The following is a 20,612-nucleotide window of genomic DNA, read 5'->3' as shown; positions in this document are numbered from 1 at the left end:
CAGACGGTGCAATTCAGTACCCGTGGTTTTTATTATGGCACCCACTCGCCTAGATTTGGCAATAAACATTACCTTATTGCACTATAGCAATAACTTGTATACTCAATTAATAAAAAAGCTAACTTTGGCCTCAACTCTAATGTTTCCATTTTCAACTCTTCTAATGAAAAACCCTGTACAAAAACGTCAGCATGGCATCACGGGGGGATCCCATGGTTCATAGCGAGTTCCCAGGTACTCTCCCACTTATTTTACCCGTGAGGTCAACACAAGTCACGTGACCACTTAATCTAAGCGCGCTTTAGACAAAAGGGTTTATAGATTCATCTTATCATAATGCAGCAGATCCGAATCGACAAACTCCATGAACCCATTCCTGAAACTGATAATTACGATCTCCCATCTCTACTACTGCCGAAACCCAGATACCTAGGGGTCAGCGGTCATTCCAAGCCCCGTGCAAATACTATGGTACCATCCAGAATCATTTCTCATGTTCAGTCACGAGCCTTGTCATCTCATTGGTTGATTTCCCATTTCCATCCACGTGCCTTCTATGTCCTCTCACTGGTTGATTTCACATGTTCAGTCACGAGCCTTGCAATCGTGTCCTTTCATTGGTTGATCTATAGTAATTGACACAATCTCAATCCAGTCAATTCCAACGCAACACACACGCGGCTTCCGACACGATTATTAGTCTCCTTAGTGGTGTAAGTCATGCTAAATACTAATCTACTATCACAAGAAATAAATCAAGCAGATCACTAATAAATCAGAGATCTTTTTCCAAGGGCAAAAAGACAAATCTCTTTGAATTAGTAAATTTTTAGTTTATAAATAACAGACCGTTCTAACAAATAAAAATCAACAGCCAAAACAGAAATGACTATCGAGTCTCCAAGCCCCACAATATTAATACAACATCAGTGTCACGTCACGCGCCACAATATTAATACTAGAGTGTAACGTGACAGCGTCAATGTGTTTGAAAGCTGAACGCAGGACATCTAGGACCCAAAATACTTTATAAATGGAATACTTAATAGATCTGAGCGGGTATTAAAGGTTTTGGTGAAGGTTTGTAGTGGATAAAGACAGGTTCAGACAAGCCCAATTCCCGTAGTCTCAGTCACTTTCAAAGGCTGGGACCATACAAGTCAGAACCACGTCCACTCAAAAAATCAACTCTCTCGTAAGTTAAAAATAAAGACTTGTCATCGTCTTTTGAAAGAACGTCAGGGCGCTGGTTGCTATGGCCAGATTATTTGTCCGGTCGTGGTATTAATACTATGATACTGGTTTCCTGACCTCCCATGGGCCCTCAACATCTGCAGAGTAATAAATACAGATCCATTAATATCTTGATGTGAAATCTTGTAGAACACTTGGGACTCTCTGTGGTTTTGGTTATATACTATTAGAGCGACTCACTCTCTGTGGTTTTTGTTATATACTATCAGAGGAACTCACTCTCTGCACTGCCACTTGCAAGGTTTTGGTTAGATGACGATCTCCTACCAGCTTTCTTCAGTGCTACAATTTCTCCATCTCGTCCAGGCAGCTTTACCGTGCGATGACTGCCGTCAGACATCGCCTGAAGCTTGCGACCTGACGCACCCTCCCCGAGGGGCATCATATTTAGTCGGTCAACACTGGCAGAGGAGCGCATGCTCATTATATCACCGCTGGACGAGAGGATTGCGGCATGAGAGCCACTGCTTCGGCGGCGATCGTCCATTCCCATAGCACCATTCACATTGCTGGTGAAATAAAATAGTCCGAGTGAGACACGTGGCTGCTCCTGTGTGCTATACTTCAGTGTTGCTAGGTGAGATGCTTTGAGTGGGGGTGTGTACAGCTTGTGGGTGCCCGATGACAGCGTTTTGAGGAGGTATGGTGCCTAGCGTGATCATGCATTGCGTTACTTGCTGCCAGCAATACTGTGTGTGATATTTTACTTGACAATGGATATGTTGACAGAGTTTCCATGCATGATGCGTGACCATGAGAGGGCATCATGTTACACCTACCTAGGCATTGCGTTACTCACGAATGCAAGCCATCAGCAGATGAAGGTGTTAACAGTGGCGTTAGGTGGTGTTACAAGTGGCTATGCATTGCATTACTAGTGTTGCGTTACTAGTGTTGTGTTACTGTGGTTGCCTTACTAGTGTTGCGTTACTCGTTTTGTGTTACTAGTGTTGTGCTACTGATGTTGCGTTACTAATGTTGTGTTACTGATGTTGCATTATATTGTGTTACTCTTCCCTGCTAGCAGAGGCTTCTTTTCTCTGTATTTCGCTGGGCTGGCGTCCGCGAGGAAAAGAGACCTCTGCCATGGGTCGAAACTGTTTTCGTTGCGCATGCGTGAGCGTTTCTAAGCGACCACATGACGTGCCAAAACCCGTACCATCCCGCGAAAGCTGTCAATATGCTAATTTTTGTCGCAAATTATGAATCAAACTCCGGTTAGTTCTCCTCTTGAAAAAAAGAAAACAACTGTTCAATTTCAATCCCCCAAATACGCTTCACGCATGCGCTAGTCATTGTGGGCTCAAATAGTGGCCAGAAATTAATAAAATTAATAAACGGAGCACGTGCTCTGGATCTCCCGTCCACGATCTTGGACGGCGGTTTGATCAAACGAACTTGCGACTCATGGCAGAGGTCTCTTTTCCTCGCGAACGCCAGCCCAGCGAAATATAGAAAAAAGAGGCCTCTGCTAGCAGGGAAGTGTTACTCGTGTCGTGTTACTTATGCTGCGTTACTCGTGTTGCGTTACTCGTGTTTGTTACACGTATTGCGTTACTCGTGCTGCGTTACTAGTGTTGCGTTACTCGTATTGTGTTACTAGTGTTGTATTACTAAGGTTGCGTTACTTCTATTGCGTTACTCGTGTTGCGTTACTCGTATTGCGTTACTCATGTTTCGCTACTTACGGATGTGTGCCTGAAGCAGACTGGTGCAGATGGCGGTTGAGTGACTCAGTGCTGACAGCGTTCCGGATCCGCTTACTGTAGGACACGACAGGCTCACTGCTGCGGTTGCCGCGGATGACAGGTGTCACAATGCCGACAGTAGCTCCGTTCGGTGAGCTCGGTACACTAGGGTTACTAGGGCTACTCGGTACATTAGACCCTAGGGCGGCTATCCGTCCCATTCCCAGTAGGGCACCACCTAGGGCGGCGCCGCCCCCTCCACGGATGGGCACGCCTTGTGAAGTACCCTGCTGGCCTGCGCGGATGGGTTTAGCTGCCAGGGAAAATAATAGTATTATAAGGGTGGTAAAACATGTAACAGATGAATAAATCCGACAAATAAATAACAGGATAGCAACAAACATCACATTAAAAAAACAAGCTCTAATAATAAAAATAAATTAATAAAATTTATAATAATAATCAAATAAAATTAAAAGCTAGTCAGCCAATAGATCCATCCAAGGCCAGCTTCAAATCCTGTGCTCACAGGTTGTGAGCATGTTGTTGTCAGTATAAATTCCCTTTATCCTGAAATCGATATTACCTAACTCAAGTTGAACATGGGATTACCTATGTGGGCCTGGGCGCTCTTCTTGGACGCCGCTTGTTTCTGCCTCATGGACTCCCTAATCCGTTCCACTTCCTTTTGGTACCGCGACCTGTCCCGTTGGGCTCCCTGTTTCGCCTCCTTCAGGGCGTGTTCCAATGACTTGACTCGCTCTTGCGTCGCGCGCAGGCGTTTTTCCAGCTTGGGTAATTCGCATCTTAGATCAGCGTTGTCGCGAACAAGCTAGACAAAACAAATAAAGGTATCATTGTATATTAATTTTTTCTATGATTTTCTTTCTTTCTACCCCTCTATATCTCCATCACCTCATCCCCACACCTTGTCTCGATATCTTCATAAGCAGTCCCTCATTTACGAACACTTCCATACCCTGAAGATAGTTAAGGGCGGACCCCAGCGATAGCCAAGTTCACGAAGTCAGTCAGCCGTCAGACTTCCGTTCTTTTCATGGCCACCCAGGCGTTGACAATGCAGCCTATCTCGCTACCTCTCGGCACGACACGACAAACCTCGCACGCGATCGCACACAATATAGTCAAGCACATCTGTCAATATCAACCACGATAGAGTGATAGTGAAATCGTCGCATATCACAAGACAAAGAGATATTAGATTGGCAGTGGAAAAAGGCCAATCACGAGCGAGGTCACCAATCAAAACAGTGCATCTGTCAAGGCGAGTGATCAAAAGCATTGCGCCTATTTCACACAATTGGCTTTCTTCGCTAACAGTCAACTGGCCCCCCAAGCTAGCACTCAGATGGTCTTCGAAATGCCACACTTAAATGGCTACATAGAGCGAAGACTAAGAAATAATCTTGGCGCGAAGACTACCTAATTCAGAGGAAAGAGGATTCATAAAGACTTGATACGTCAACAGCACAAGCACCTAGGAGGTAGAGTATTTGCGATTTTGAAACAGTTTAAGAGCAGATTTTACCGACAATTTTAGCTATACTGGATAAAATTATTTCGTGTTTTTCAAGAGATATAGAGGCTATTTTAAAAACAGCGGGCAAACCTGCGAAATGAGCAGAAAAGCGGTATGTGCTCCCATCAGGGATGAAAAACAATTAGCTTTTAATGCGATGAACAATATTAAGGATAAGAACGGGAAATAATAGCACCATTAATCTGCTTGGATAACTCTCATAAAATGCCAAGAGCCTTATACTAGGGGAGGTTTAAAACAAAAACGCAAGGCCCATAAAAATACATGCAGGTGAGGTTTGATACAAAAATACAAGACTCGTAGAAATACAAGCAAAGAATCTTATACCAGGGGAGGTTTAATACAAACATACTTGTAGAGGGATTCTATACATCGAGCTTTTAGCAAATATTTGATGAAGACTGAAGCGCCCTCAGAATTATTTCGTTTTCAGATGCAATGTGCTTGGGGCTTAGATTTTAGAAGCAGCTATCAAAGCATTCCAAAAATACCATAGCTTAAGGTTCGTCGAGTGTGTCATCCAAATTCGTGTTACTTAGCCCAGGACAGCACACTGCGTTCTAGTACATTTTCACTCAAAAATATCTTTTTTTAAGTCTTGAGTGCAAGGCAAATAATTCGATATATCTAAACACATTTTCAAGATAAACAGTTATAAAACTAATTGTCAATACCGTTAGCAATATTGTTATTTAGAAAGAACAAGCTCGAGTCACGCTAGATAAGATCGTTTGTTTATCTTTCCGTATTTGCAGATTACCAGCTTTCAAATCGAAAACAGCTTTTGGCTGATTCTCAGAGATATGGCGATTTTCTTTTAACCACAAGTTCAGGCAAAGTGGGTTCAGTAAGCAAAAAAAATGATTTGTCTGATTCAGTAAAAGCGTTTATGGAGTGACAAGTAAAGCCAGTCACCCAATCAGTATTGAGACTTAACACTGGGCACCGGTGCTTATGTGATATACCCTTTAACGTTATGTAGTTTAATCGTTTCTGTAAGATTTCCTTTAGTGGGAAAGTATCTTTCATACAACAAGAACAACATTGAGAGAAGAGGATACACATGTGTATGAGCGGCCTAGCCTTCTAGCCGGAGGCAATTTGTCTTGGTATTTTTAGACATGGTCCGGTGGAGATCTGTGACAAATAACCTGTAGAGCACTCAAGCCACGCGAATAGGCTACGAAACACTCGATTCCTTGCCGAACGATTGGCTTATCCCGAGTTCGTAAACAGGGCTAGTTTGGTGAATCATGCCTGATTAAAAAAGAACAAGAGTGAATCATCACTACTAGAATTGTAGTTATCTATAATGTACAAGTAGCCATCCCTTGAAGGGAAGTCTAGTATATCTGGTAGCTAATAATAATTTCATTGGTTGTACTTTGAATTTATTTGTGAGGAACAAATAAAATAGAAAAGTTAAATGGATCATGTGACACAAGGGCTTTAGATATAAGGAGAGCAAGAACGAGTTGACGATAAACACACAGGTCACGGGGGGCCCCCACATACTCCAGGGGCGATACAGCTGAAGGCCATTCTACCTGCCCTTGCGGTATGTGTGGGGTGGACCATGGCGCGATTACTACATGCGCGATCATGTGTTCTAATCACTGTTCTCGTCGCCAAATTCACAATTCATATCCAAGTTTCGGTTATAGCAAGGAGAGTGAATTGGCGGTTTATAACGGCTTTTGGGCCAATGTTGCTTTCATGTCAATATAACAAGAGAAAGATGTTGAGACCATGCCTCACAGGTTTGTAAGCGCTATTGTATCGCTCATCAGCAGACGCACAACTCAATGTCACGTTAATCACACAATATCTGCCTTTACCATGTAATAATATTCTTATCTTTTTATTCTGAACACTCGGCTACAAATATCTCATAATTTAAGAACTTCAAATATTTCCGCATACTACGTTAATTATAAATTATTTCCTACTGTGTTAAAATTCTTGTTATGTAGAAATTTATACAAACTTATATTATATTACATACATCATAAAGGTTTATCTTGAACCGCGTCCTAATACCGCGATCAGGTCAACCAAAAGAGAGGCGACAAAATCAACGGTCGGTGCCTGGCACGCCCAAAAACTCGACTTTCGGGTTTGACCAGCAAAAGCAAGCATATCAAAGGCACGAAAACGATAAAAGCATTACAGCAAGAGTCGAATGGCGCATTTGTTAGCCGTCTGTTTTGTGATGCTTGTTCAGGAATTCTTGGCGGATTCTCTTTACCATCTTTAGTATCCTGCCCTGTTAAGATAATACACATACGCTCTCAACTATGCTCTGTTTCCCTCTTAAAATCTGCTCCGGCATTCCAGGGTCCAGCATACTGTGGTCGATTAAAAACTCCTATTTGGAGTCTATACAGCTCCCTCCCCTCCCGTCCCCTCCCGAGCAAGCATTCTCATAAAAAGTTATCCAAATGTTCAGAACAAACACAAAGCAGCGAGGAGTAACAGCTCTCGCAACGTCAGGATCTCCAGGAAAGAGCCAGGCGCGAAGATATTTACGTAGCTGCAGATATGTTTCTGTCTGAAGCAATCACAAGTACTCCTCTATCCAACTACACCCAGCACACCCCAGTCACTACACCCAGTACACCCCAGTCACTACACCCAGTACACCCCAGTCACTACACCCAGCACACCCCAGTCACTACACCCAGCACGCACCAGTCACTACGCCCAGCACACCCCAGTCACTACACCCAGCACACCCCAGTCACTACACCCAGCACACCCCAGTCACTACACCCAGCACACCCCAGTCACTACACCCAGCACACCCCAGTCACTACGCCCAGCACACCCCAGTCACTACGCCCAGCACACCCCAGTCACTACGCCCAGCACACCCCAGTCACTACACCCAGCACACCCCAGTCACTACACCCAGCACACCCCAGTCACTACGCCCAGCACGCCCCAGTCACTACGCCCAGCACACCCCAGTCACTACGCCCAGCACACCCCAGTCACTACACCCAGCACACCCCAGTCACTACACCCAGCACGCCCCAGTCACTACACCCAGCACGCCCCAGTCACTACACCCAGCACGCCCCAGTCACTACACCCAGCACGCCCCAGTCACTACACCGAGCACGCCCCAGTCACTACACCCAGCACGCCCCAGTCACTACACCCAGCACGCCCCAGTCACTACACCCAGCACGCCCCAGTCACTACGCCCAGCACGCCCCAGTCACTACGCCCAGCACGCCCCAGTCACTACGCCCAGCACACCCCAGTCACTACGCCCAGCACACCCCAGTCACTACGCCCAGCACACCCCAGTCACCACACCCAGCACGCCCCAGTCACCACACCCAGCACGCCCCAGTCACCACACCCAGCACGCCCCAGTCACTACACCCAGCACGCCCCAGTCACTACACCCAGCACGCTCCAGTCACTACACCCAGCACACCCCAGTCACTACACCCAGCACGCCCCAGTCACTACACCCAGCACGCCATATTAAGACCAGTAACCTTTTAGTCATCATGTCATTAGACCGGGAACACAATAGCTGTCATGACCACCGAGTATGAGTGCGAGTGAGTTGCACTCGCTGCACAAGAGACCAAGATCTTGGTCACACCAGAATAAGGCCTAGAAACTACAGCTACTGGATGGGTATAATACATCCTATCATCACGTCGGAGGTCATAGTTTGCTGGTAGTATCCTACACTTAAGGTCACAAAGCCATGATGGGCTAATACCCCCCCGGTCACCACAGAAGCCATGATGGGCTAATACCCTTCCGGTCACACCAGAAGCCATAATGGGCTAATATCCTACCGGTCACCACAGAAGCCATGATGGGCTAATACCCTCCCGGTCACACCAGAAGCCATGATGGGCTAATACCCTCCCGGTCACACCAGAAGCCATGATGGGCTAATACCCTCCCGGTCACACCAGAAGCCATGATGGGCTAATACCCTTCCGGTCACACCAGAAGCCATGATGGGCTAATACCCTCCCGGTCACCACAGAAGCCATGATGGGCTAATACCCTCCCGGTCACACCAGAAGCCATGATGGGCTAATACCCTCCCGGTCACCACAGAAGCCAAGATGGGCTAATACCCTCCCGGTCACACCAGAAGCCATGATGGGCTAATACCCTCCCGGTCACACCAGAAGCCATGATGGGCTAATACCCTCCCGGTCACCACAGAAGCCATGATGGGCTAATACCCTCCCGGTCACCACAGAAGCCATGATGGGCTAATATCCTACCTGCTTGTGCACTTTCGTCAGCTGATCCAAGTTGTTCTCTAAAAAAGCAATCTTTTGTTTTTGTGCTTGACTTCCGCCATCATCCTCAGCTTCACTTTCTGTTGCAGTCTATGAGATACAAGCGTTAGAAAATACACCAAAAATACGAAACGACAGGGGACATCGATACCAGGATAGCATTGATCCACTCACCACCTTGAGGCGAGCTTGCAAGTCTCGGACAAACAGCTGTCGTAACTTGTAAAGTGTCGCGAGCTCCTTAGCCTTTAAAAAACACACAAGCACATATCTTAAACTTTGTTACCAACTCTTTTCTTGGATATTGTGATATGATATTGGCCCTGGTTGTTGCCTTGTTCATTGTGATAATCGGTCATGGTGGTATGGTCTCTGACATACAGTAGTAATGTTGTCAAGTCATACTGATATCACATTGCTTACAAGAGCTGCCAGGGGTAGATTTAGAGAAATGTTACAGGTGCTATCTTGAAAAAAGGCTTTCACACCACGTCTGGTCTGCAGCCTGATCTGGCAGCGGAGCGATCAGAACCATGCATTGTCAAACCCGTTCAGCGGTAGAAAATTGACGTTAAACGATAGTAAGTGAGTGATAGCAATATTATCCTTTGGGTATTGCCTTTGCTATACAGTGATGATATTATCTTTTTCCTATCGGGATATTTCCTGTTTGTGAATGGCCCAATGCTATGCTCTTGGGTCTCATGACGCACTATGCCTTGTATACATATGTACATACCACAGTTTCTTCGAGACCTTGGAGATCTTTTCTGGCCTGTTCTTTTTTTTCTACTTGGACGCTGAAGATAAAAGGGGACGATAACATTATCAGTACAATTTTATCCAATACAAGCAAAAGAAAGGATTAACGAACAAATTTACAGTAGTTTCCCAATAAGCATAATCCTAACTCGAACGTTATCCACGATTTTTTTACAAGATCGCAAAAGTCGTTAAGCATAAACAATTTTTCGCGACTGGGCGTGCTTTTAATCCTAGTACAAATAAAGGTCTTGCGTCAGGAATATTTAATTAGTTTGTTAACTTGTCAACGTCTTTTTTATAGCCGATGCCTATGGGATCGACTCTATATTCACCCGTGAAACTTCGAATGGGCCACCGTTTATGCTTTGTCTCATGGGGCCGCTCACACGTCGACGAGCGCTACAGTGGCCACATTGGCAGTCTCGTGAACTGGGCCAATAAGTATGCGAGAAACGTGCAACATGGTTGACATGAGGTTTACTAGCATACTTGTGATTGCCTTGCTGGCCACGGTAGCGCGCGTCGCACTATAAGTTGAGCGATTTCAGAAAATTGTTTTGATCTTTCTGAAATTCCGACGTAAGTTTCTGCACAAAGGACTGATCAGACCGACATTAACCAATGAACCAAACAAAATAATAAAGACGCCTTAAGAACAAATGATTTATCTAGTGATTGAGTATGCGCGAGAGTCAAGCAGCGAGTAAGTACTGCAAGTAAGAATAAAGTGAGTAAAGTAAAGGAGCGAGTAAGTACTGCAAGTGAAAATAAAGTGAGTAAAGTAAAGGAGCGAGTAAGTACTGCAAGTGAGAATAAAGTGAGTAAAGTAAAGGAACGAGTAAGTACTGCAAGTGAGAATAAAGTGAGTAAAGTAAAGGAGCGAGTAAGTACTGCAAGTGAGAATAAAGTGAGTAAAGTGAAGGAACGAGTAAGTACTGCAAGTGAGAATAAAGTGAGTAAAGTAAAGGAGCGAGTAAGTACTGCAAGTAAGAATAAAGTGAGTAAAGTAAAGGAACGAGTAAGTACTGCAAGTGAGAATAAAGTGAGTAAAGTAAAGGAACGAGTAAGTACTGCAAGTGAGAATAAAGTGAGTAAAGTAAAGGAGCGAGTAAGTACTGCAAGTGAGAATAAAGTGAGTAAAGTAAAGGAACGAGTAAGTACTGCAAGTGAGAATAAAGTGAGTAAAGTAAAGGAACGAGTAAGTACTGCAAGTGAGAATAAAGTGAGTAAAGTAAAGGAACGAGTAAGTACTGCAAGTAAGAATAAAGTGAGTAAAGTAGAAGAACGGGGAGTTCCAGGGAGTGTCTCACCTCATATCGTTCAACCTGTTGGACTTCTCGGAAAGTTCCTTCTTGAGTTTCTCGTACTCGCCCTTGAGTTGCTCGGCGTGTAAGTCTTTCTTCTGGTTCTGCTCCTTGAGTGAGGTAATAAGGGCGTGTTGGGACTCGATTTCGTCGCGTAGGTTGGCCAGCTGCTTCTGGTGCGTCTCCCGATGCGTCTCCATCTGCTTTTCCAGCTCCGACTAATTAACAGAAAACGGGGCATTTCAGAGGGGTATATACGAGAGCGGATGAATCATAGAACGACTTTGACTAATAAACAAAAAGCGGGGCATTTTAGAGGGGTATATACAAAAGCAGATGGATCTTGATAGGACTTCAACAAATTATAAGAAAACGGGAATTTTAAAAGGGGTATATACAAAAGCGGATGGATCACATAACGGCTTCGACTGAGAAATAGAAACGTGCCATATAAGAGAGGTATATACAAGAGCTGATGGATCTTGATAGGACTTCAACTGAGAAATAGAAACATGCTATACAAGAGAGTTATATCCAAGAGCGGACGGATATGATATAATATGACTTTTACTGATTAACAGAAATGTGCAAGTTAGAGAGCTATTTATTAGACGGACGGATCATAGATCTGCCCAGAGGGGCAGATGCAGATCGGACACGTCACGGCAAGAACGTTTCTCAAACCGACACGACGATGTGTTTTATAAAAAGAAACTGTATTAAAAAAAATCTCACTTATTTTGGTCATAAGAAATATATGTCAGGGTGACAAAAATACTTTCGATTTTTTAAATAAATACTAGCAACTCATTTATAATACATGGATTAAGTAAACAAATTAAAATCACCGAAAATTCTTGCCCTCATATTTTCTAGAAATGTTTAAGTGTGAGGGGCGTTAAACGCGGTAGGGGAGTTAAACGCAGTAGGAGGGAGTTAAACGCGGTAGGGGGGAGTTAAACGCGGTAGGAGGGAGTTAAACGCGGTAGGGGGGAGTTAAACGCGGTAGGGGGGAGTTAAACGCGGTAGGGGGGAGTTAAACGCGGTAGGAGGGAGTAAAACGCGGTAGGAGGGAGTAAAACGCAGTAGGAGGGAGTAAAATGCGGTAGGGGGGAGTTTAACGCGGTAGGAGGGAGTTAAATGTGGTAGGGGGGAGTTAAATGCGGTAAGGGGGCGGTTGACACTCATACTAAGCAACAGCTCTTTTTCGCGCTCTTTTTGGAATATGAATTTTGGGTTAAAATTATTTGAGTTAAAATCCTTCCGAGCATTTGATAGACACTATAGAGACATCGAAACCATTAGAGCGCGAAAGTGGTCTTTATCGTCATCCTTCTAGTACTCACAAAATTAAATCACGTTTGGGCATTAGAAAAGCGGATAAAATTTCTAGGTTATTTCTACCAATGGATTTAGATTTAGAAAGTTTTTTGGACGATTTGGACAAACATTTGGTCTTCCTTTTTTAATATTTTTAGGTCGGAATTTTGGTATTACGATATTTTGGTTGAGTTTTTGGTATTATGATATTTGATTTAAGCAGCCAAAATATTTTTACAGGTTGCGTAAAAGCACTCAATAACTCGAAATCTTCAAATGATTCGCTCTAGAATTCTACCTAACAAAAATACCACGGTTTTCATAGCGCGACGTAGGCACGCAAATATATATATTTTATTTTCGAATATGGCGCCAAAAAAGGGAAATAGCAAATATATACACTAACACATTCAACGATCTGTCTCAAAAATAACTCTTGGCGTAACAATAAATGAAAGGGAGTGAAATTAGAACCAACGTGTCACCGAAGGCGGCGCTAGCACACCACAGGTTTCCCAAAGTTGAAGAAACATGCCAGCGGTCATTAGAAGGAGGGAAATAAAAACTGCTGTCGATTGCTATCACGCCTTCAACTTCCTATTCATTTGCCGTTATAGTTCAGAGTCAGATAAAACTGCTGATAAAAGGAATGACCTGGAGTGAGATAAAAAAAAGCGTGTTATGGCAGCTTTAAAATTAACTGAATTTGTCTTTTCGCCACGAATTGCGCATGTAAGCAAATACGAAAATTTTTATTTTCCATATTGGTGATTTTGTTATGTTTTTCTGCCGGGGTAAATTATAAAAAGAAGCGCGTTTTCCGTCTACGGAAGACTAAGTGATCAGTTACGGCCCGCCAGCTAAATTGCAAAGACTGTTTTTGTCTCATTCAATCCAAATCTTCGAGGACATCATTAGAATTCTAGCCGCCGATAGCCGAAATGCCAACTCGACAAATCCTGTTCTAAGTTTATACCATCAAATAAAAAATAAATAATTCTTTTTTTAAGGGAATCTAATTCATGAATAATTTGCAAAAAGTTGTTGCTTTGGAGTTATCTAATCAAATGCAGATGCCATATAAGAATGAGAACAAGAAATACCCAAAAAAATATAAAAATAAGAGACGCAATATTATTTCGCAAACTTATATTATACTTGAAATTGTCTGATAACACTTTAAAGTAAAATCAAAGATCCAAATGTTTAACTTAGTTTAGCTTTTCGTGTTGCGCAATGGCCGCGAAAGTGAAAACGAAAGTGATAAAAACGGGTAACGAACCCTTGGCATAGCATCATTTAGCACGTCGCTGATCACATCGGTAATAGAATCCAACATTTTCACGATCGTCAATCCGCCATTTGCCATTCGCTGCCGCCGGCTGCACCACGACTCCCGTTCTCGCGTCATCCCAGAATTTCCTTTCAAGACTTCTCCAAAATACTGACTGATTTATAAAAACTCCTCGAGAATTTCTCCATCTCCAGTTTCAATTGCACAATAAAACAATTGTTTTTTTTTTTTGCTTCTCCTGACTGTTTATCCGTGTTTAATGGAGTTGCGATGACGATTTTTCAAGGCCAGTTATGAAGTCTGTTAGTATCGTAAAGAGACGGCAATATTAAATGAGAGATTTACAATTCAAATGTGCCTGTACTGCGACTGCCTGTAGAGATGTATAACGTGAACTGCAATTAGAGACTGTAGACTAATGCACAAGTTGAAAACGAGATCGTTCGCGAATAATACAGATATGAAAACACACTTCACTTTGGAAGTTCACTACGGCACATGAACAATAAAAACCAAACACAAATCATATATTCATCATATATCATATATTCCTTAACATTAAATTTTCAACAAAGACAAAAAAGAGAGAAATACATAAACTCAATGGGATTGTTAATAATTAAAATGTCTGCTTCAGACACTGATTCATTGAAGTTCATGATGACCAGCTCTTCTTTGTATTTAGTTCAAAATAAAAAATGGACGAGTCGGCGAGTTCCAAACGACCAAAAGTGCTTATTATAAAACAGCCTGTTTTCCGGGGGCGTTTATAGGCTGCTTTCTCGAGGACTCTAACCCATTTATTTCCTTATCAAAGCGGTGATTGTTAAACACACGCCAAGCAAACCCAACAAAAACACAATATCGATGTTTTGATTACGCAGAGAAGCAGAGTCCCCTCTGTATTTGAATAATTTATACTTGTGGATGAGTCGCAAAAAAGGAAGGAAAAAAAAAGTGGTATAAAACATCTAAAGTGCGGTGCAGACTAAAAGCTATCTTACTTAGAGTCTATGGGTATCTCAAAAAAATATACGAGGAAAAAATTAAATGGCACCCACGCGATAAAATATTCATCACATAAAAGCCATAGAAGACGAGCCACGTTAAAAGGACCTCACAACCAAGCGAGCGAATCGCTAATCGTTTTAGGATTTGAAAAAACAGTAAAAATAAAATAAATAGCTGAGTCGTGTTGTTAGTTTCGCTAAGGGATGATTTTGTAGAAGAAAAGATAGCGCATCAGTGTGTAGGGGAAGGTCGCACAAGTGTGTTGAGGGGGAGGGGGAGGGGGGTTAGGATCTCTCACCGCCACTTGCTTGGCATTTCCCAGCATGCCCTCGTGCTCCTGTTCTTTGTCTCGGAGTGCAAGAACGTGCATTTGCGCTGGAAAGATAATGTCATACATGAGGATCTATAACCCAAAAGTCATTCCTTCATCTCTGTAACAGAGAGGGAAACAATAAGTTTGTTTCTGTCGCGTTTTGAACGTATGCTCTCGAAGACAGTGGACAAAATCCGCCTTTTCATCTGTTCTGTTCTCTTTTCCAGTCACTTAGAGACAAGTTACAAAATACCCGAGTCCACGTGACCAAATACCCTAGTCCACATGACCAAATACCCTAGTCCACATGACTTAATACCCTAGTCCACGTGACCTAATACCCTTGTCCACATGAGCTAATACCCTAGTCCACTTGACCTAATACCCTAGTCCACGTGACCTAATACCCTTGTCCATGTGACCTAATACCCTAGTCCACGTGACCAAATACCCTAGTCCACGTGACCAAATACCCTAAACCACGTGACACAATACCCTAAACCACGTGACACAATACCCTAGTCCATGTGACCAAATACCCTAGTCCACGTGACCTAATACCTAGTCCACGTGACACAACATACTAAACCACGTGACCAAATACCCTTGACCACTTGACCTAATACCCTAGACCACATGACCAAATACCCTATTCCACGTGACCTAATACCCTAGTCCACGTGACCAAATACCCTAGTCCACGCGACCAAATACTCTAGTCCACGTGACCAAATACTCTAGTCCACGTAACCAAATACCTTAATCCACGTGACCTAATAGTCTAGTCCATGTGACCAAATACCCTAGTCCACTTGACCTAATACCCTAGACCACGTGACCAAATACCCTAGTCCACGTGACCAAATACCCTAGTCCACGTGACCAAATACTCTAGTCTACGTGACCAAATACCCTAGTCCACGTGACCAAATACCCTAGTCCACGTGACCTAATACCCTAGTCCACGTGACCTAATACCCTAGTCCACGTGACCAAATACCCTAGTCCACGTGACCTGATACCCTAATCCACGTGACCAAATACCCTAGTCCACGTGACCTAATACCCTAGACCACATGACCAAATACCCTAGTCCACGTGACCAAATACCCTAGTCCATGTGACCTAATACCCTAGAACACATGACCAATACCCTAGTCCACGTGACCAAATACCCTAGTCCACGTGAGCAAATACCCTAGTCCACGTGACCTAATACCCTAGTCCACATGACCAAATACCCTAGACCACATGACCAAATACCCTAGTCCATGTGACCTAATACCATAGTCCACGTGACCAAATACCCTAGACCACATGACCAAATACCCTAGTCCACATGACCAATACCCTAGTCCACGTGACCTAATACCCTAGTCCACATGACCAATACCCTAGACCACATGACCAAATACCCTAGTCCACGTGACCAAATACCCTAGTCCACGTGACCTAATACCCTAGTCCACATGACCTAATACCCTAGTCCACGTGACCTAATACCCTATTCCACGTGACCAAATACCCTAGTCCACTTGAACTAATACCCTAGTCCACATGACCAAATACCCTAGTCCACATGACCAAATACCCTAGTCCACGTGACCGAATACCCTAGTCCACGTGACCTAATACCCTAGTCCACATGACCTAATACCCTAGTCCACGTGACCTAATACCCTATTCCACGTGACCAAATACCCTAGTCCACTTGAACTAATACCCTAGTCCACATGACCAAATACCCTAGTCCACATGACCAAATACCCTAGTCCACGTGACCAAATACCCTAGTCCACGTGACCTAATACCCTAGTCCACATGACCTAATACCCTAGTCCACGTGACCTAATACCCTATTCCACATGACCAAATACCCTAGTCCACTTGAACTAATACCCTAGTCCACATGACCAAATACCCTAGTCCACATGACCAAATACCCGAGTCCACGTGACCAAATACCCTAGTCCACATGACCAAATACCCTAGTCCACATGACTTAATACCCTAGTCCACGTGACCTAATACCCTTGTCCACATGAGCTAATACCCTAGTCCACTTGACCTAATACCCTAGTCCACGTGACCTAATACCCTTGTCCATGTGACCTAATACCCTAGTCCACGTGACCAAATACCCTAGTCCACGTGACCAAATACCCTAAACCACGTGACACAATACCCTAAACCACGTGACACAATACCCTAGTCCATGTGACCAAATACCCTAGTCCACGTGACCTAATACCTAGTCCACGTGACACAACATACTAAACCACGTGACCAAATACCCTTGACCACTTGACCTAATACCCTAGACCACATGACCAAATACCCTATTCCACGTGACCTAATACCCTAGTCCACGTGACCAAATACCCTAGTCCACGCGACCAAATACTCTAGTCCACGTGACCAAATACTCTAGTCCACGTAACCAAATACCTTAATCCACGTGACCTAATAGTCTAGTCCATGTGACCAAATACCCTAGTCCACTTGACCTAATACCCTAGACCACGTGACCAAATACCCTAGTCCACGTGACCAAATACCCTAGTCCACGTGACCAAATACTCTAGTCTACGTGACCAAATACCCTAGTCCACGTGACCAAATACCCTAGTCCACGTGACCTAATACCCTAGTCCACGTGACCTAATACCCTAGTCCACGTGACCAAATACCCTAGTCCACGTGACCTGATACCCTAATCCACGTGACCAAATACCCTAGTCCACGTGACCTAATACCCTAGACCACATGACCAAATACCCTAGTCCACGTGACCAAATACCCTAGTCCATGTGACCTAATACCCTAGAACACATGACCAATACCCTAGTCCACGTGACCAAATACCCTAGTCCACGTGAGCAAATACCCTAGTCCACGTGACCTAATACCCTAGTCCACATGACCAAATACCCTAGACCACATGACCAAATACCCTAGTCCATGTGACCTAATACCATAGTCCACGTGACCAAATACCCTAGACCACATGACCAAATACCCTAGTCCACATGACCAATACCCTAGTCCACGTGACCTAATACCCTAGTCCACATGACCAATACCCTAGACCACATGACCAAATACCCTAGTCCACGTGACCAAATACCCTAGTCCACGTGACCTAATACCCTAGTCCACATGACCTAATACCCTAGTCCACGTGACCTAATACCCTATTCCACGTGACCAAATACCCTAGTCCACTTGAACTAATACCCTAGTCCACATGACCAAATACCCTAGTCCACATGACCAAATACCCTAGTCCACGTGACCGAATACCCTAGTCCACGTGACCTAATACCCTAGTCCACATGACCTAATACCCTAGTCCACGTGACCTAATACCCTATTCCACGTGACCAAATACCCTAGTCCACTTGAACTAATACCCTAGTCCACATGACCAAATACCCTAGTCCACATGACCAAATACCCTAGTCCACGTGACCAAATACCCTAGTCCACGTGACCTAATACCCTAGTCCACATGACCTAATACCCTAGTCCACGTGACCTAATACCCTATTCCACATGACCAAATACCCTAGTCCACTTGAACTAATACCCTAGTCCACATGACCAAATACCCTAGTCCACATGACCAAATACCCGAGTCCACGTGACCAAATACCCTAGTCCACATGACCAAATACCCTAGTCCACATGACTTAATACCCTAGTCCACGTGACCTAATACCCTTGTCCACATGAGCTAATACCCTAGTCCACTTGACCTAATACCCTAGTCCACGTGACCTAATACCCTTGTCCATGTGACCTAATACCCTAGTCCACGTGACCAAATACCCTAGTCCACGTGACCAAATACCCTAAACCACGTGACACAATACCCTAAACCACGTGACACAATACCCTAGTCCATGTGACCAAATACCCTAGTCCACGTGACCTAATACCTAGTCCACGTGACACAACATACTAAACCACGTGACCAAATACCCTTGACCACTTGACCTAATACCCTAGACCACATGACCAAATACCCTATTCCACGTGACCTAATACCCTAGTCCACGTGACCAAATACCCTAGTCCACGCGACCAAATACTCTAGTCCACGTGACCAAATACTCTAGTCCACGTAACCAAATACCTTAATCCACGTGACCTAATAGTCTAGTCCATGTGACCAAATACCCTAGTCCACTTGACCTAATACCCTAGACCACGTGACCAAATACCCTAGTCCACGTGACCAAATACCCTAGTCCACGTGACCAAATACTCTAGTCTACGTGACCAAATACCCTAGTCCACGTGACCAAATACCCTAGTCCACGTGACCTAATACCCTAGTCCACGTGACCTAATACCCTAGTCCACGTGACCAAATACCCTAGTCCACGTGACCTGATACCCTAATCCACGTGACCAAATACCCTAGTCCACGTGACCTAATACCCTAGACCACATGACCAAATACCCTAGTCCACGTGACCAAATACCCTAGTCCATGTGACCTAATACCCTAGAACACATGACCAATACCCTAGTCCACGTGACCAAATACCCTAGTCCACGTGAGCAAATACCCTAGTCCACGTGACCTAATACCCTAGTCCACATGACCAAATACCCTAGACCACATGACCAAATACCCTAGTCCATGTGACCTAATACCATAGTCCACGTGACCAAATACCCTAGACCACATGACCAAATACCCTAGTCCACGTGACCAAATACCCTAGACCACATGACCAAATACCCTAGTCCACATGACCAATACCCTAGTCCACGTGACCTAATACCCTAGTCCACATGACCAATACCCTAGACCACATGACCAAATACCCTAGTCCACGTGACCAAATACCCTAGTCCACGTGACCTAATACCCTAGTCCACATGACCTAATACCCTAGTCCACGTGACCTAATACCCTATTCCACGTGACCAAATACCCTAGTCCACTTGAACTAATACCCTAGTCCACATGACCAAATACCCTAGTCCACATGACCAAATACCCTAGTCCACGTGACCGAATACCCTAGTCCACGTGACCTAATACCCTAGTCCACATGACCTAATACCCTAGTCCACGTGACCTAATACCCTATTCCACGTGACCAAATACCCTAGTCCACTTGAACTAATACCCTAGTCCACATGACCAAATACCCTAGTCCACATGACCAAATACCCTAGTCCACGTGACCAAATACCCTAGTCCACGTGACCTAATACCCTAGTCCACATGACCTAATACCCTAGTCCACGTGACCTAATACCCTATTCCACATGACCAAATACCCTAGTCCACTTGAACTAATACCCTAGTCCACATGACCAAATACCCTAGTCCACATGACCAAATACCCTAGTCCACGTGACCAAATACCCTAGTCCACGTGACCAAATACCCTAGTCCACAAGACATCCCATCGTACAAGTTATTTAGATTGACATGAACAGTTCCTTACCCTCTGCCTTGAGTTTGGCGATGTCCTCGTTGAGAGAGTCTACGGCTTCCTCCAGCACGCGTTTCTTGCCCTCCAAGTCCTTCATGGCAATACCCAGTGATTTCATCTTGGCTTCGTGCTAGTGATAGAATCAAATTGAGGGTTTAGGGAGACCTAGCAGCTAGGGAGATCTATTGGTTAGGAAGACCTAGTGGTTAAGGAAACCTAGTGGTTAGGGTCACCTAGTGGTTAGGGTCACCTAGTGGTTAGGGTGACCTAGTGGTTAGGGTCACCTAGTAGTTAGGGAGACCTAGAAGTTAGGGATACATAGTGGTTAGTGAGGCCTAGTTGTTAGTGAGGCCTAGT

At 44.2% G+C, this 20,612-nt stretch overlaps 1 protein-coding gene across 4 annotated transcripts in view; it reads right to left on the bottom strand.

Annotated features, from left to right (window-relative positions):
• Positions 1-12: 12 nt before the first annotated feature.
• Positions 13-20,612, bottom strand: part of LOC5521619 (kinesin heavy chain) — a 30,954-nt gene continuing 10,354 nt past the window's right edge. Inside the window, exons 18-27 of one of the 4 annotated variants that reach the window (XM_032366840.2) lie at positions 20,268-20,385; positions 14,782-14,858; positions 10,865-11,076; positions 9,529-9,589; positions 8,964-9,035; positions 8,772-8,879; positions 3,555-3,774; positions 2,943-3,255; positions 1,474-1,763; positions 13-1,331 (exon numbers count right to left, since the gene is read on the bottom strand). In XM_032366840.2, the coding sequence (XP_032222731.1) occupies positions 1,291-1,331; positions 1,474-1,763; positions 2,943-3,255; positions 3,555-3,774; positions 8,772-8,879; positions 8,964-9,035; positions 9,529-9,589; positions 10,865-11,076; positions 14,782-14,858; positions 20,268-20,385 (1,512 nt within the window). In that variant the 3' untranslated portion in view covers positions 13-1,290. Of the gene's footprint in view, positions 1,332-1,473; positions 1,764-2,942; positions 3,256-3,554; positions 3,775-3,921; positions 5,761-6,348; positions 6,770-8,771; positions 8,880-8,963; positions 9,036-9,528; positions 9,590-10,864; positions 11,077-14,781; positions 14,859-20,267; positions 20,386-20,612 lie in introns of those variants that run through there. The other 3 variants (XR_007306183.1, XR_007306182.1, XM_001641365.3) reach the window with 3 other exon arrangements.

The sequence above is a fragment of the Nematostella vectensis genome, chromosome 2 (genome assembly GCF_932526225.1).
Source record: "Nematostella vectensis chromosome 2, jaNemVect1.1, whole genome shotgun sequence".
Lineage (NCBI taxonomy): Eukaryota > Metazoa > Cnidaria > Anthozoa > Actiniaria > Edwardsiidae > Nematostella > Nematostella vectensis.
Note: the sequence above shows the minus strand (reverse complement) of the source record. Positions and strands in the feature narration are given on the sequence as shown.